The sequence below is a fragment of the Aethina tumida genome, chromosome 5 (genome assembly GCF_024364675.1).
Source record: "Aethina tumida isolate Nest 87 chromosome 5, icAetTumi1.1, whole genome shotgun sequence".
Lineage (NCBI taxonomy): Eukaryota > Metazoa > Arthropoda > Insecta > Coleoptera > Nitidulidae > Aethina > Aethina tumida.
The window spans coordinates 11,186,432-11,203,529 of record NC_065439.1 but is presented as its reverse complement, the minus strand read 5'-3'; the positions used below and the strand labels follow the sequence as shown (position 1 = coordinate 11,203,529).

Genomic DNA, 17,098 nt, shown 5'->3' with positions numbered 1-17,098 from the left:
AAGAACAATTGAATCAATTTATATGAATTATGTCTCATTTTGTATTAATGTTAAATTGGTCAAATATTTGTTTTAAAAATTACTACAAATGCCAAAATAGAATAAGAAATTATTCAGAAGCATGTAACTCGTAAATTGTTAAAAATGTAATTCATATTTTTCATCACCTTAACAAAAATAAATACATTTGTAATAGATAAGTTGAATGTAAATTTGTAGATAACACGAAAAAACGTAAAAACATGTTTTATTATTATTGCTTTACATATTTTTGTTACAAAATTGTTATAATCGTTTTCAACACCTGTTGATAGATAGACAAATTGGTTATATGTTGCAACTCTTGGTGATCTTACCGAACGTTGGCTAAAGTGTGTCTCCTGTTCCTCAGATATCGGTTGTGATACTTCTGTAGATCCCCGATCGATCCTTGTTCCGCCTGCATCTTGTTACTGCCGGCGGACGCTTCGCTTGAAGTGGTGCTGGTCACCGACCTGGTGCGCTGTCCCTTTCTGGACGCCTTCACCGATAGTGTCGGCGACGGTGACTGCACATTTCTTCGTTTCTTGTAGCTAAGCCGACCGCCCAGAGGCTGCAGAGTGGCCTGTTCCTCCCCGTCGATGAGGAACTCGGCCTCCTCCTCGGCGATGTCTTGTAAATGCGGGGACGGTTGACGTGGTCTCGGCGGCGAGTCGAGTGGCGGCAGCGGTGGCGATGGAGGAACCGGCTTGCCTTCAGGCGCGCCGCACCAAGGCAAGCAGCACTTCCAAGCCCCGACCAGGTTGACTGTTGGTTCACCCCCTCACCAGAATAACAACCATCGCATCACCTGTTGAAGCATCTGCTGTTTCTTGTTTAGTTCTTCAGGTTCTTTTATTATTTACTTTTAAGTTGATTGATCGTGCACTACTATTGATTATCGTGTATTGATTGTCGAGCACATGTACGTTTTCCCATCGGTATTGATAAGGTTGATAAGAAGTCGACGACTTGGTTCGCGTAGGTGTACGCGAAACACTAACCACGTGGAGGTTGGCGGTCTACTGGACCATAACACACGCGTTTTATTTCCGTCCGTGTTTATTTCAGACGCGTTGCAGGAATATGGACAGTGTTTAGCGGGAAATGTTCCCATTGACCGTACCAAACAATCGCCAAGGTCGCAATTTCTGATCGGATTGCGAAAAACCATCAACTAAAATCCTAAACACAACTAAAACTACTACTAACTAACACACACACGCACGCACACAAAAAGCAAAAACCACCGAAAACCGCGACAATCCGCCGGTGTTTGTTAGGTCATTTTCCATCGTCCACAAACCGAAACGCAAAATAAAAAACGGACAAATAAAATCGAAACGGTCACATCGTTACGATGGGTGGGATGAGAGTCAGAGGCTAATCATTTTTTCGGGTGGTGTTAGATTGAGCGGTCGAAGTCGTGCGGTGTGGTATGGATGGCAGCGCGCCGCACCGCCGTTCGACGCCGTCAACAGCTGGGCTGGTACTGGACGGCGCCGAGAGCGGCGCTCTGCCCCCACTCGCGCGGACGACGCCGCCGACGCTGCCTCCTCGATTTTCGGCTACGGCGATCAGGTGTTTCAATCACTAACAGTTTTTCTTGTTCTTTTTAAACTCTTTACTGGATCACAAAATATAAGTTGACGTCAGAAAAAAAAATATTTCAATTAATTATTTTGAAACATGTTATGTTTTAAAATTATTATATCATAATCTAACATAAGTACATACAAAAATTAATTATTATACATAAGTGAATAGTGACTAGCGTCAAATATATTAACATTTAATATATTTAAATTTTTGGAACATTAAGAAAAAATTAAACTGTCATCCTGTTACAAAAGAAAATATTAATTGTTTAAAAAATATATTATTGTGGAATAAATGTATACTTCAAAATAATTATACTGGAGTCGGTAGTAACCAAACTCTATTAACCCCAGATGTATAAAAATATAATAGTACCAATTTTCTACTAAAAGAAATATCTAAACTAGAAAAAAAGATTAAATTTGTTTTAAACTTATCATAATCTAACCTAAGTATATACAAAATGTCACTTTTTCACAAAAAGGATCACCCAAAAAAAAATAAATTAGATATGCTTTTGTTTTAAAACTATTTGAAATGATTAAATTTATTAATATTTTTAATTATTATACATAAGTCGATAGTCAATATATATTAATTGTTTAAGAAAATATTATTTTGGAATAATAAATTTATATTTGAAAATGATTATACTGTTACTGTAGTCAGTAACAATATCTAATCTATAGAAAAAAAAATTGAATTATTATCAATTTTTACTATCCTTCAAAAACTATTGCATTTATGTTTTAAAATTATTATATCATAATCAAACATAAGAAGATACAAAATTGTCACTTTTTCACAAACGGGATCATTAAAAAAAATATTGAATCAATAAGTTACAAGTTTTTGTTTTAAAACTAATTAAATTAGTTCATATTTTAAACAATTAAATCTTTTTAATTATACATAAGTCGATAGTAACTTAACTTTTTCTACTATCGTCAAACATATTAAAAAACACACACATTTTTCTTTAAAAAATCATTGGATTATTAAGAAAAAATTAAACTGTCATTCTATTACAAAAAAAAAACAAATATTAATTGCTTAAGAAAATATTATATTGGAATAATAAATTTATATTTTAAAATGATTATACTGAAATCAGTAATAACTAAACTTTTTAATAACCATAGATGTACAGTATTGGCAGAAAGTAGAGCAACCTTAAAAATATATAAATTGCTACCTCCCTGTATATGCAATTTTAATATAATTTATACCAATTACATTGTATACAAACATATTGATGAATATTTCTTGTATTAAAAATAATTCTACTAGCTAATTAATTCGGCTGGCAAAAAGTAAAGTACCTTTTTATTAAATGTCACCAATCTCTACAAAGTCAACAATAATTTTTGGTTTTACAGTATACACCAAAATAAACTGAGTTAATATAATGCTTCGTGGAAAGAAATTATTTTTCAAATTAAAATCGCTGATTGTATCGTTTTTTCAATCCGATGAGAGAAAAATCAATATCACTCGATTGTAATACCTATTTTACAATAATTTTCAAGATTTGAGAATGTGGAAGGAAAAATAAAACTGCAACACCAAGAAAAATCAATAGGTTTTAGGATAAACAAATTTTATCCTACTCTAAAAATGATCCTCAGTTCCAGTAAAATACTTGAGACACAACAATGAATGTTTATTCAAAAACCACAAGAGACAGATTCCTACAAGAGAGTCATCATGCGGAAAGGCCAGCCAAAAAACCACTACTATCAGAGAATAACATACCAGGTCCCTTTTACTCCGGACTTTAAATGATTGGAAACGAGCGATCTGGAGTGATGAGGTCTAGTTTAATCTGGTTAGCAGTGATGGGATTTTATATGTAAGGCGACTTATTCATGAAAAGTTTAACCGAAAGTTTACTATACTCACTGTTAAACACGGCAAAAGGTCAGTAATAGTATAGGGCTGCTTTTCAGGATTTGAATTCTTTTGAATAGAGGATATCATGGATGGTTTTATGTATAAAGAAATATAGAGGAACAACATGGTACCGTATTCAGATAAAAATATGCCACTAAAACTTAAGTTTCAACTAGATAATGACCCGAAGAACACTTCAAAATATTTGAAACAGTGACTTTTAAAGGAAAAAATTAATGTTATGAACTGGCCATGTCAATTTCCCGATCTAAACTCCATTGAAAACTTATGGAAGATAGTGAACAACAAAATAAAACACAAAGATTATAGTAATAAGCAATATTTATTCACGTTTCTGCAAGAGGCCTGGCAAAATATGGATCCATATATTATTGACCATCTGTTGCTTTCCATGAAAAAAGATATTTGGAAATAATTCATAATAATGGGAATATATTAGTATAGAATTAATTCAAATTCTAATTATAATATAAAGGGAAGATAATTTTCAATATACATATATACATATATACATATATACAATATATACATTTTTTGAACATAATAACCAGGACAAAAATTATTTAAATTTATAAAAAGTTGCTCTATTTTCTTTCAATACTATATAAAAATATATATTATTATATATAGGATATATATTTCCTTCAAAAACTATCTAATTTTAAGAACAAATTTACGGAAGAAGAATCTAAAAAGTAGAAAGTGTTAACTTGACATTTAACTATTTTCAAATCTATTAACCACAGTGGTGAATTTCCACTGAAAGAAGTCTAGTCAGCAACCCGCAATCAGCAGAGAAAACAAACATGCAGAAGCAACAACGGACTTCCAAATTAATTGAATCCAATTTGAAGTTCGATGAGTATAAAAGTGTCCAATAAATTTCGTTAATAGTCGCATTCGTAACATACACCTTTATGGCAAAATTCGCATTTTCAATCGTTCGATTTGTTCAAATTAGTCGAAAGTCGGTTCCAATCCATATATTCAGTGTATCATGGTTTCAATCTTTGTGCACGTTTTCAACTCGATTCGAGCGACATGCAACCTTGAATGGACATTATTTAATTACTATCTTGTTATAAATGATGGTTGGTTAGCCGTGCATTACGAGTACAAATTCTTTTCCATTGTTATTAATTTTACATTATCAAAAGCAAACATTGTCGAGGTGTCAGTGGAAACATGAATAAACATGAGGACGAAAGACAGTTTCGTCAATTACCAAAGACACAGTATCTTTGGCAGAAACGATCCCTTGAGGCTTTGTTTGGCTAATCATAAGGGCTCCTGCAATACGACCGTAATCCTAACCGGGTACCTTCACTTAGATATTAGTCCCACATTTCGTGTGAACAAGTGGATGAATTCTGAATGGAATGTTCCACGATCATTGGTTTTATTTATTATATGAAAATTCTCATGGCTAATTTACTTAATTGCTGTTGAAAAGTTTATCACATGTCGTTAATAAAAAGTATTAAATGTATAAGGGTATCAATTTAAGTTTAGGTTAAAATTCTTGTGTCATAATTCTAATTCAGTTTATCAAAGCTTCGAAGAGGCTTAAGCAGGCTTCACGTTGACGAAACAGCCAATTTCAACCCTCATACATAACACGTCAAACTTCAATGAATTTACGTTATATCCGATAGAAATTATCCGACGGTTTTATAAATATTAATGGTTCGTTTTATTTCTATATTGAAAAATAAGAATTTTGTTTTCTTCCAGTCGACTGCAACGTTATTTATGTACATATCGAATTGGATTGATCCAATAAACATTTGAATTGTAATCTTGATGTTTGTTTGTTTTTTACTATTTCTTAAACGAGCCAAAGAGCGAGAAATTCCCCCGAATCGGGATTACGTTTGAGTATATTGGATTTTTACCAAACAACTTCGGCGTTTAATTCTAAAAATAAGCCCAAAGAGAAACTTAATAGCTGTTTAAATATAACCAGCCTCTAATCCAGTATTATAAACGAACCAATTAATGATTTTAGAAGAGAAAAATCGAAAACAAAAAATTCGCGTCGTTGTTTGTTTTGGACGTGTCCTTTCAGGATTATATTTAAACACAATTACCCTTGTTTGAAAAATCGAATAAAAACCCGGGAACGTCTTGTGATTCCCGCGACGCTACAAACGACATCGGACCGAAATCAATTTTACCAAAACGTCCTAGGAAAACACAGAACGAAAACTAAACTAACACCCGAAGCGAAAGAAAAAATACGGAGACAATCGCAAAACGGTTTTAGTTAATTTGTAATTGGTTTAGGCGAACGGCGTTCAATGTCATTTCGAATTACATCGTTTGCGGCCGAACAATTGGAAATGAACAATTGATTGTGATAGACTCGAAAATAGATCAGCTGATGTCAGTTAATTACTTCATGCACGACGTGACTTTGATTTCATAAAACCAACGCTCCCAACACAAACCAACGTCAAATCAAGACGTCAATTCATATTGGAGCATGCAAAGAATTTATTTTTAAATTTTAAAAAATAGCCATAATTTTACATATACAAAATTAAAATTAATTGAGAAACATTTTTATACACAAATAATATAATTTTACCGGAGTAATTAAATCAAAATAGTGATTAATTATTTTCCATATTTTAGTAGATAAATTAAATTTCAGATACCGTTAAAAATGTAACAATTAATCCAAAATATCTAAATTGTGACATAATTTTATACATAAGTAACACATTTTTTATCATTGTGTAATTAACATAATACTGAAGCTTAATAATTTTCCATTTTTGAGTACAGAAATTAAATTTCATATGCAGTTATGAATACAACTATTAATTTAAAACCTCTCCAAATTGAGACACAATTTTATACACAAAAGTATATTTTTATCATTGTGTAATTAAATCAAAATACTGATTAAACTTTTGATATATTTCCATATTTTAATATAGAAATTAAATTTCTATTTTTATCTATATAGATTAGTCCTATATACATAAATAAAATAAAAATAACAGGAATATAATTTTATAGCTAAACAAAATATTTTTTGTCACAGTTTTATTAAATAAAAATACTAATTAGTCTTAATATTTTTAGATACTTTCAATAATTGTAAACTAAAAGATTTTTACCATAGTTCAATAAAATTAAAATCTTGATTAAATTTGTATTTTTTACATATATTGATATAAAAATGAAATTTCAAACGCCATAAATAAAAGTAATTTACCATAGCTATAAAAATAAAAATACTATCCTTTAATATTTTCAAATATTTTAATGTATAAATTAATTAAAATATATAATCTCCATAATGACTCATAACTATTTAGAAGTTTTGCTACAATTTTTTTAAATGAAAATACTGATTTGATTTAAGTATTTTTATATAATTCTATGGAACAATCGAAAATTACATAAAAAATCTTTGAAATTAGACAATTGTATCATAAACTTAAAATAATAAATAAAATAAAAGCACTGACTTATAAAAATAAAAATACTGATTAGCCTTTAATATTTTCAAATATTTTAATTTATAAATTAAATAAAATATAAAATCTCCAATGACACATAACTAATTAGAAGTTTTGCTACAATTCATTTAAATAAATATACTGATTAGGTTTAAATATTTTTATATAATTTAATGAAACAATCGAAAATTACATAAAAAATCTTTAAAATTAGCCACTTTTATACATGAACTGAAATAAAAGCACTGATTATTTATTTTTATATTTTAATGTAAAAATTAAATTTCGGAACCGTTTTTTACCACACTTTAATAAAAAATATATTTGTCTAATAAATGTTTTTGTTATTTATTGATTTAATGATTAATCTTGGATCTCCGATTTATATTTTGATAAATTAAATAAAATATAGAATCTCCAAAATGAAACAATTAATTAGAAGTTTTGTTACAGTTTATTGAAATAAGAATACCGATTAGGTTTTAATAATTTTATATAATTCATTGAAAAAATCGAAAATTACATAAAATTTCTTTAGAATTAGACAATTTTATACATAAACTTAGTAAAATAAAATGAATAAATGATTATTTTAATATTGTAATGTAAAAATTAAATTTCATAACCGTTTTACCATACTTTAAATATATTTGTCATTTATTGATTTAATGATTTGATCTTCAAAAAAACTTCCACATCAGGTTTATATTTTGATATTGCATACTCTTTAATTTGTAAATGTATAATTACGTTTTAACCGTGACAAACACATTAATTTTGTCATTTATGAATAATAAACAATCGCATTGTTGAACGGATATTCCATTACCCAAATAATAAACATCGATGCACCGAATAATTCGAAACTAATACAACATTAATTCAGAAATTATGCACGATCTCAAATTGTATGGTAATTATGATTTTGATATTCATGAGATCGAAACTGAAATTATATTGTATTTATTATAATATCTTATGATTATGGAAATGTATCAGTTGCAAAATGCATTGCATCAATTATATATTTAATCCTCGAATTCAACAAAGCAAATCGTTTTAATAAGCGAAAACACCTGTTAGTTTCTTTGGCGGTGGCGAACGAAAAAAATAATGTACGCGTATATGGAAATCGGAGCTTTATCTAAAATTGAAAATTCCTGCAGGCATTTAATCAGAATCCTGCACATGATGCTAAGTACGCGGATACACTGTGCACACATTTTATTCGTGGCCCGTATATTCGATATAACGTTGTCGGGGATAACGCTGCACTTTAATTGGATTTTCAATTTTTTATGCAACAGTTACTTACATACATTAACTATGAATAAATTTAAGTGAGTGTCGTTTGACGTGATAAATCTCAATGAAGTGAGTAAATTACGTTAGATATAATTTGCTAATTCAATTTACGAGTATGGCGTGATACGGAATGAAAGAATTCTGTTTCGCACACTCGGGAATCAGATGATCCGTACAATAATTATCCCCTTTTTGACGACTACGCCTGAAAAAGCAAACATAAATGGAAGGCGACAATCAACTGAATTGGAAAATCAAGTTTACTTACTAATAAAAGCTCCAACTTTCTTCGTAAATATAATCCAGACGTTCACACCGTCAAATGATATCATTATAATATAAATTTGCCTTTTTAAAGCGAAATCGATCCGACTTAATGAACATCTCAAATAAGACGTCTTCCAGATTCCGGGCAGGTAGAAATTCAATTGAAATTTTAATGGCTTAAATATTTTTCATTTCGGTCGCATTATGTTTTCTATTTATCTTTGTCCAGACCAAAACTCCCCATTGTTACTGTCACAAAAGGAGAATGAAAAGTCTTATTTGACTTTCCAACAATAATTAATTAAATAAGAAACTAAAGAAGCATAAATTGTCTGTCTCTTTGTAAAACCTTAATTTTTTGTACTAATTAATTAATTAGTATGTCTGAAGATTAAATTCTATTTTTTTCCAATGTATGTCAGTGTGTGCGACTTATTCGGGTAAATGTCGACTGACAAATAAACCTCAGAATAGCCACTTTTGAAGTTTGACTCTATGGGATCCCTTTGTGACCTCTCATGCAATTGTCAACTGGTGGTTTACGGAAGAAGCAAGGGTTCTTACCAAGCGAAGTGTTTACCATAGAATCCGGTCTTTTAGACTTTTGTCCTCCCAGTCCCCAGTGTATGATATCTCTAGAGTTATGGTTTGGGGTGCCATTGTATATAGTACCCTAGTGATACATTCAGAAAATTATGGAACCCCATTTAATGCTTTACTTTAGAACCCTTTAAAATTTAAATTTCCAACAAAATAACGAAAGAGTTACTTTATAGTCTGTTCAACATTCCGATGTAAATTTGTTACAGGATCTCTGGACTTCGACTCAACTTATGTGGAGGCAAGAGACTTAGAAACTTAGACATTCATTCACACTCAAATAAAGGTATCATGAAATATGCTACCTCAACATAAACTGACCTTATTTATATGAAGGCAATCATTTTACAATATTATTTCAGTAAATTTCAGTATTTATACGTAAAACATGTACATTAGTGATAATTAGAAAATGAGGATCAAAGAAGTTCATCGTGCGTTTTTTTTGTAACCAAAATATATTTGATAAAACGTTTAATTCTAATGAGTAAAAATGAAAATTGTTAAATTTTCGATCAAATATGCGACCTCACGTCCAAACTTGAACGGCTTACTCGACGCAGCTTAATTAACATGATTATCGTTGGGAGAGCATTATTTAACAGCTAATGGACTGAGTTATAACACATGTTTTTGATGCACAAACGGTGACGTTGCTCTTAAACCATTAATTACAACCTGTTTTCCAACCCCTGCTAATTAAAAATGGACCAAGGGGCGCGTTAATTTCGCTAAGTGGTCGATTAGATTAGAGACGCGACTTTCGGAAAAAAATTACTCTCGTTATCTTGTTTTACATTCGGTGGGGGACTAATTGAAGGTTTCGTGTATTGATTACAGCACAAATTCGCCGATAAGTCAACAATTTCCCATTTCAGAAATTCAATTCGGAATCGGTTTACTTGAAGTCCGGAACGTGTGTCATGTTGTCAAACATCGGTATTCGCATTGCTGATTGAAATTCGGCGTGATTTCAAATAAACGAGCGTCAAATCCAAATTGGAATTCTTTCGGCGTTATTCTAATAAAACAGTGTGTGTATGTCTGAAAATTTAAATGGGAGTGGGAATATTCAGAAACCGTTATTGCGCTCCGGGAAATCGATGCGGTCAGGAGTTTTTCCCACGAACTGATACGGTCCCGTCGCTCGAACACCTGACGTTCTCTCCTGACATTTTTCGAGCTGCGATTAATTACAATTAACCCCGAGAGGAGCCCTTATTTATCATCGTACATTCTTTTGTTTGTTTTCGAGGGTGGTTGAGCACAAAGAATTTTTTTCAAGAAACTTTTCTTCTGCGGTCAAAAAATGCTGGTGGAATTATCTTTGATAAAAAATTAATTTAGGAGAAAATCCTTGATAAATACATGCAAAACCCCGTTTAAAATTAATAAATATTTAATTTTATTATGAACAAAAAATATAAAATATAATATTTCTTAATTCAAATTTTGTATTAAAGTTTATTTTTTTTTTAATTTTATGACACTGACACTTTATTTTAAATAAAATATTTAATGAGACATACATATCATTTTTTATATATTTATTTATTACGACTAGAAAATTATATGTTGAAACTATATGAATTTTAAAATGTTTTTAAACTCAAATAAATTTTGGTTGAAGTCAGTTTAACTTTTAATTGAGCAACCTACTAACACTTATTCATTTTTTGCATTATTACAAATAAAATTATTATTTTAATAATTTCTAATAAAATATTTCTATTTGCTATAAATTAATATGTTCAAATTTTTTAAAAAGAAACAAGATTTTGTATATTAAATATTAATATTGTACTTGTCAAATTTTGTATTAAATATTTATCAAATTATATTTATTTTATTAAATACTTAAACAAACAATTATTTATCATTAACACAAATTTTGTTATTCTTTAGAAAATATTAAAAGACCAAAAATAATAAATTTTACAATATAATCAATAAAAAAACGTCAAAGAAGGTAAAATATATGAATTTTAAAATGTTCCTAATTCAATTAAAATTTAGTCAAAGTCAGTTTAACTGTTAATTCAGCAATCTACTAACATTTATTCATTTTTTATATTATTACAAATAAAAATTATTATTTTAATAACTTCTAGTAAAATATCTCTATTTGCTATAATTTTATACGTTCAGATTTTATAAAAACAAACAAGGTTTTGTATATTAAATATTAATATTGTACATGTTAAATTTTGTATTGAATATTTATCCCGATAAAAATATATAAGCAAATAATTATTTTGTTGTATTATCATTAACTCAAATTTTGTTATTCTTTAGAAAATTCTAAAAGACCAAAAATACTAAACTTTACAATATAACCAATAAAAAATGTCAAAGAAGGTAAACAAAATATAATAAAATATTATTGATCTATTTTTAATTATTAGATATTTTTATTCAACTAAAATTATCTAAATATTGTTTAACAAATTCAAATATAAAACTATAAAAAATTAAGATAATACAATATTAATAAACATATCATTTTTTATATATTTATTATTACGACTAGAATATTATATGTTGAAATTATATCAATTTTAAAATGTTTCTAAATTCAATTAAAGGTTAATCAATTTAACTTCTAATTCAGCAACCTAGCAACATTTATTAATTTTTTTATATTACAAATAAAAATTATTATTTTAATAACTAATAAAATATCTCTATTTGCTATAAATTAATGTTCAGATTTTATAAAAAGTAACAAGATTTTGTATATTAAATATTAGTATTGTACATGTTAAATTTTGTATTGAATATTTATCTCGAAAAAAATACATAAACAAACAATTATTTTCTTTAACTATCATTAACACAAACTTTGTTATTCTATAGAAAATATTAAAAGACCAAAAATAATAAATTTTACAATATAATCAATAAAAAAACGACAAGAAGGTAAATAAAAAATATTTGATCTATTAGATATTTTTACTCAACTGAAATTATCTAAAAATTCTTTAACAAAATCAAATCTAAAACTATACAAATAATAACTTAATTATATTACAAAACTTCATCAAGTTCTTAATTTCAAGTAATGAATGAAAACCTCAACGAAAATATATTCAATTCAACGTAATTAAACCCTTCTTAATTTCTTGTCCGGTTAATTAAGCAACCCAATAATAAGTTGTCCCTTATTTAAGCTCGCACATTTTTATAACTCAAATATTTTATTAGTTTTTAATTATTATTTCCAATATAATTAATTTTTAAATTTGTTTTGACACCGCTGATACCATCTAATAAAAATATTTTAATGATTAATATTAAATAAAGTAATGTTTTTAATTTTTAAGAAACGTATGAAGATGTTTTTTGATGATTAATCATTTGAGCTATTATTCACAAAAACCTAGTTACAGATAAATAAGTTACAGAACTGTTTTTGGTTTTAAATGGGCATCTGTATATTATAATATTTGTGTATGTAAAAATAATTTAGTTTATATTAATGGTTTTAAATAATTGGACCAATAGTAATAACATCTATCAAATAGACTTTAATGAAATTCGCCATCAACGTCACTGAATGCAAATGGTTTAAATTCATAATTAAAGCTACATCAAACATTAAACCAATTGAAATAAAAGGTTTATAAAAAAATTATCCAACCATTTAACATCACGATAATTGACGTTAAAACAAATTTTCCACACATTTTAATGCATATTTTCCATGCCCTCTCGTAAAGTTAATAAGTATGTACCAAAACGATTTACGGTAAACTCAAAAGCACTTGGAAGTTTTTCCCCGCGAAACTTTTAAATTCGAACGATTTATGTCCCGCATTTATTATATTCCTTTAAAAATCAATTCCCATTGTACCATTGTACCGATAATAACAGCAACCCGAACAAAATCAATAGTGTCGTAATTTCGTGTAATTCCGTCTTGAAAACCCACGAATCAACTTAATTTTCCAATTACCCGAAAGCCCGCTCATCCTTCGGGATAATCGTATACGGGCACAATTTCAATTGTCCGTCCGTTTTTGCTCGATTCACTTTCACGTGATTCGAATCGCGCGGACCGTCACGAATTAATGAACGAATGTGTTTCAATTTCGATTGATTAGTGCTAATTAAAATCGGGTCGATTGCGCTAAACAAAATCACGTGCCGTGTGTGTTTATTAATTTAAATTGCATTAAATGTTTTTATATAGTGACATTGTCACGACAATTAACTGTGTTGTTAACGATGTTTATAACAATTTAGTTGTTTTTTTATTATCTATATTTACGTTAAAATTTGTACATGTTTTTAGGCGGAGAAAAAAGGAAAAGTCCAAATCCAGGCGTTAAGAAGATAGATTTGGCAAGAAGCCGACTCTAAGTATGCGACGGATTTCGGGGGTTACAGATCCTTTTCATCCCCTCGAAAATATGAAATCCCAGACTCAGATGCTCAAATGTCCAAACGTGTCAATTAGTTTCATCAAAAAATATATGATTTTGCACGATACACCCAAGTCTTAAAAATGGCGGAGGCGCCAGTCTATAACACATCAAATTTATTTCAAATCAGTTTAATAAAACGAAGTTGGTGTATATTGATTTTAGTATGAAACTATTTGTTTGTTTCCTTGAAAATTTCCTTCGATTTTCACCTAAATATGAAACTTGTACCCTGAATTTCAGATTTCAGGCAGCTTATTTAATGATGTCGCAAAATTTAATTAATCTCCAAGAAAGTAAACAATGCTTAATTATGTAAACAAGTGGGAAGAGGCTTGATGTGTATAAATTTATCATATTCAACCTTATGAACGATTATTCATTAATTATGATTCATAATTTACGTCAGAAATTTTCAAGTCAGAAATTAACATTTTATCTCTTACTTGTTAAATATATCAAAGACCAAACAATATAATATTCTAATAAGTTGTCAATTTTAATGAGAACTATATATATATATATATATATATATATATATATATATATATATATATATATACAATTAAATAATAATCAACAGAATAATTTTGACCTAAGTAATTTCCGTTTGAATCTACACAGTTTAGTAATTAGTTTGACGCTTTGGAATTTGAGTGTTTGATTCGCGACACATCCGAACAACGAACAAAGTTTCCTACAGGAAACTATCCAAGGAATCCGGTCCTGTTTTAAGTGGTCTGATCGATAGCAAAAGCGCAAGTTCTGGACATGCGCCCGAACCCGAAAACCCGAACCGTAGTCAATGAATTTCATCTCACACGATCGCTCATTTTTCCACCCCCGAGGGGGCAGGAGGAGGTGGAAAAACCACCCCCATCTAACCAGAAACAAATTACAAATGTTTGTTAATAATTGATATGTTTGTATGTTTTTAAGTACATTGAATCTGGTACCTTTTACGGTCGGTGAATCGCATATTCCGTGACTTTGAAACGACTTTCTTTCTTCTTAGTTATGTGCTTGTTTTTAATTTCAGGACCTGTGCGAAAGAGCTTTTCAGGTGGATTTGCAAAGATCAAATGTCAAAAGGAATAATTTTAATGAGGAGCGGAAATTATTATTTTAATGGACTTATAAATAATTAAGTGTAGGTGTTAAAAGCAGGACATCATCATTTACAGAGAAATCATAAACGTATATTTACTTTTAACATTTTTAACATATACTTTATGTTTGATCATTTGTTTTAATATATTTTTTAAATGCAAATTTTAAACAACACAAAAAATATTTAAAAATTTTGTTTCAAAATTTTATCTTTTACTTTTTAATGGTAAAATAATAAAAATTGATACAATAAAATAAATTTTAATTATAGTAAATAATATAAAAATATTAAACGAAGCAAAAATTTGTTTCTAAATATTGTTTCAAAATTATCTGATAATTATTGTGTGAGAATTTAAAAAATTAATAAAAAAATTGACTTAACAATTATCAATCTCATAAATATTTATGAAATGATTTTTATGTAAAAATAATATAAAACAAAAATAATACGACATAATACAAAAAAAAAACTTGAGAACTTTTTATTTTCAAAATTTACTTATCATTTTTTTTAAATTATTTTTTAAAATGTAAGAAATAATTTATAAATAAGAAAAATATTATAATATATTATTCTACCAGAATTATAAATTTTGACGACGATAAGATATTTTAGACATTTTAGATATTTTTTATGTTTCTATGGACAATTGTTAACATTCATTTTTCACATTTTCAGCCGACACTTAAAGCTACAAAGAAACACCGAATATAAATAGACAGTTTTATCAGGCCGGTCCTGAATGGTGGTTAGTGCTACCGCTATTATAAATTAAGGGTTGTGGCGGCATCTTTTACGAGCCGCCCGTACTTCATGCAGAGGGATGGAACAAGTGGTTGTTGTGACAGGGACACACAAACCGTCCACCTGGATGTTTTAATCGCACCCCCGAACATTCGCTTCGCAGCCCTACATTTTTTTTTTCCTTTTTTAAGCAGAGGTCCGTTTTAATAATGTGGCGGATTCGGATCTGCCGATGTTCCTTTTGTGCGGCGATTTTCCGGCTGCGTTTATTCGTGCATGTTTAATATTGCGTTTTTACCATTTCGATGTGGCTTTGAAGTCTTTTTTTTTATTTACTGTGTCGTCGATGATTGGACTTTGTCATCGCCAAAAATGGAATGTGAATGTTCGACGTCTATTTTTCATGCAAAACTGAAATTTGCCGACGATTAATGAAACGCGGACCTTGAGGGTTTATGACGCAAATAACCCATTAATAATACTAATTAATTCAATTAAAGAGACACGAGAAAATTCATGGGTCGACTTGAGCTATTTACACGAAACGAAATTGAAATAAATTTACACTCTACTCGTTTTTTCTTTGTTAAAGAATAATTTTAATGCTTTAAATGCCTGATTTTTTTTTCTATATCTTATTGTCAATTCTATTTCTATTCAACGACTGCAAAGAATGTTTTAATATAAAACTTGACCAACGAATGGATTTCGTTTGAAGTAAGATGAATTTCAATTTGTAAATATCCTGTTCTCATTTTGCACATACTTTGGCTGCATTGAGATAAAATTCAATATAAAATTCTAACATTAAAAACTAATAGCGCTTTTAACATAATGCTTTAACTTAAATTTTAAATTACTCTTCTTGCTTCTTTTGTCGTTTTCGTAGTAAATTGCAGTGGCACAGTTCATAAATCATCAGTCGATAAAATGCGCATATTTGATTCCTCTTTGGAACCCGGAATTTTTATCATAAAAACGTGAAAAAAATTTAAATATTCCCGTACGATTGTCGAAAGCACCGGGTTGAAAACGGGGGGAGGATCGAAAGGCGCAACAGGCGAAGTAGATCAATAAAACTAGTGCCTTCACCGTCGAGGCGTCTGGCGTCTAAAACCCGACTGTACCCATTTTACGTGTTCCTCCTGCAAATGTTAAACACGCAAACGTTTATGTTTTGTACGTACGATCTTCAATTGTACTTTCAAAGGATAAATCGTTCGGATTTAAATTGAAAAATAAATGTAAAAGAGATTTTGTTTTGTTTCTTGAGTCGTCGTATCAAACAATGAAAATAAAGTTCCCGAATTAATGAACAATGGGGACGTTGGTAAATAATAAAGAGACAAATTTTAAGTAAAATAAATAAAGCTTAAAATGTGTTTTTGTTATTAAAGTGTTTGTATAAACAAAGTTCGTCAAAGTTGTTGAAAAGTCCCACCGAGTTCAAATTATAAGCAGTTAAAACGTCTTGAAATTTATGATGTTTATGCTTTCTTGAATTCGCAGAATGAAAATTAATTTTTAATCGAATTAACTTGATAATTAATTTTTAATTAAACACTTTTATATTTTTCTTAAGTAATTTTTATTTTTCCATTTTCACTAAACTTCAAGTTTTCTATTCCCTCATTTTTTTA

The 17,098-nt window shown here is 29.1% G+C and overlaps 1 protein-coding gene across 4 annotated transcripts in view; it reads right to left on the bottom strand.

Annotated features, from left to right (window-relative positions):
• LOC109596530 (cAMP-specific 3',5'-cyclic phosphodiesterase-like) overlaps positions 1 to 17,098 on the bottom strand; it is a 229,574-nt gene that overhangs the window by 173,679 nt on the left and 38,797 nt on the right. Inside the window, exon 1 of one of the 4 annotated variants that reach the window (XM_049967678.1) lies at positions 357 to 1,483. The exons of the other annotated variants lie outside the window; for them this stretch is intronic. Coding sequence (XP_049823635.1) covers positions 357 to 445 — 89 coding nt within the window. The 5' untranslated portion in view covers positions 446 to 1,483. Of the gene's footprint in view, positions 1 to 356; positions 1,484 to 17,098 lie in introns of those variants that run through there. 4 annotated transcript variants of the gene reach the window in all.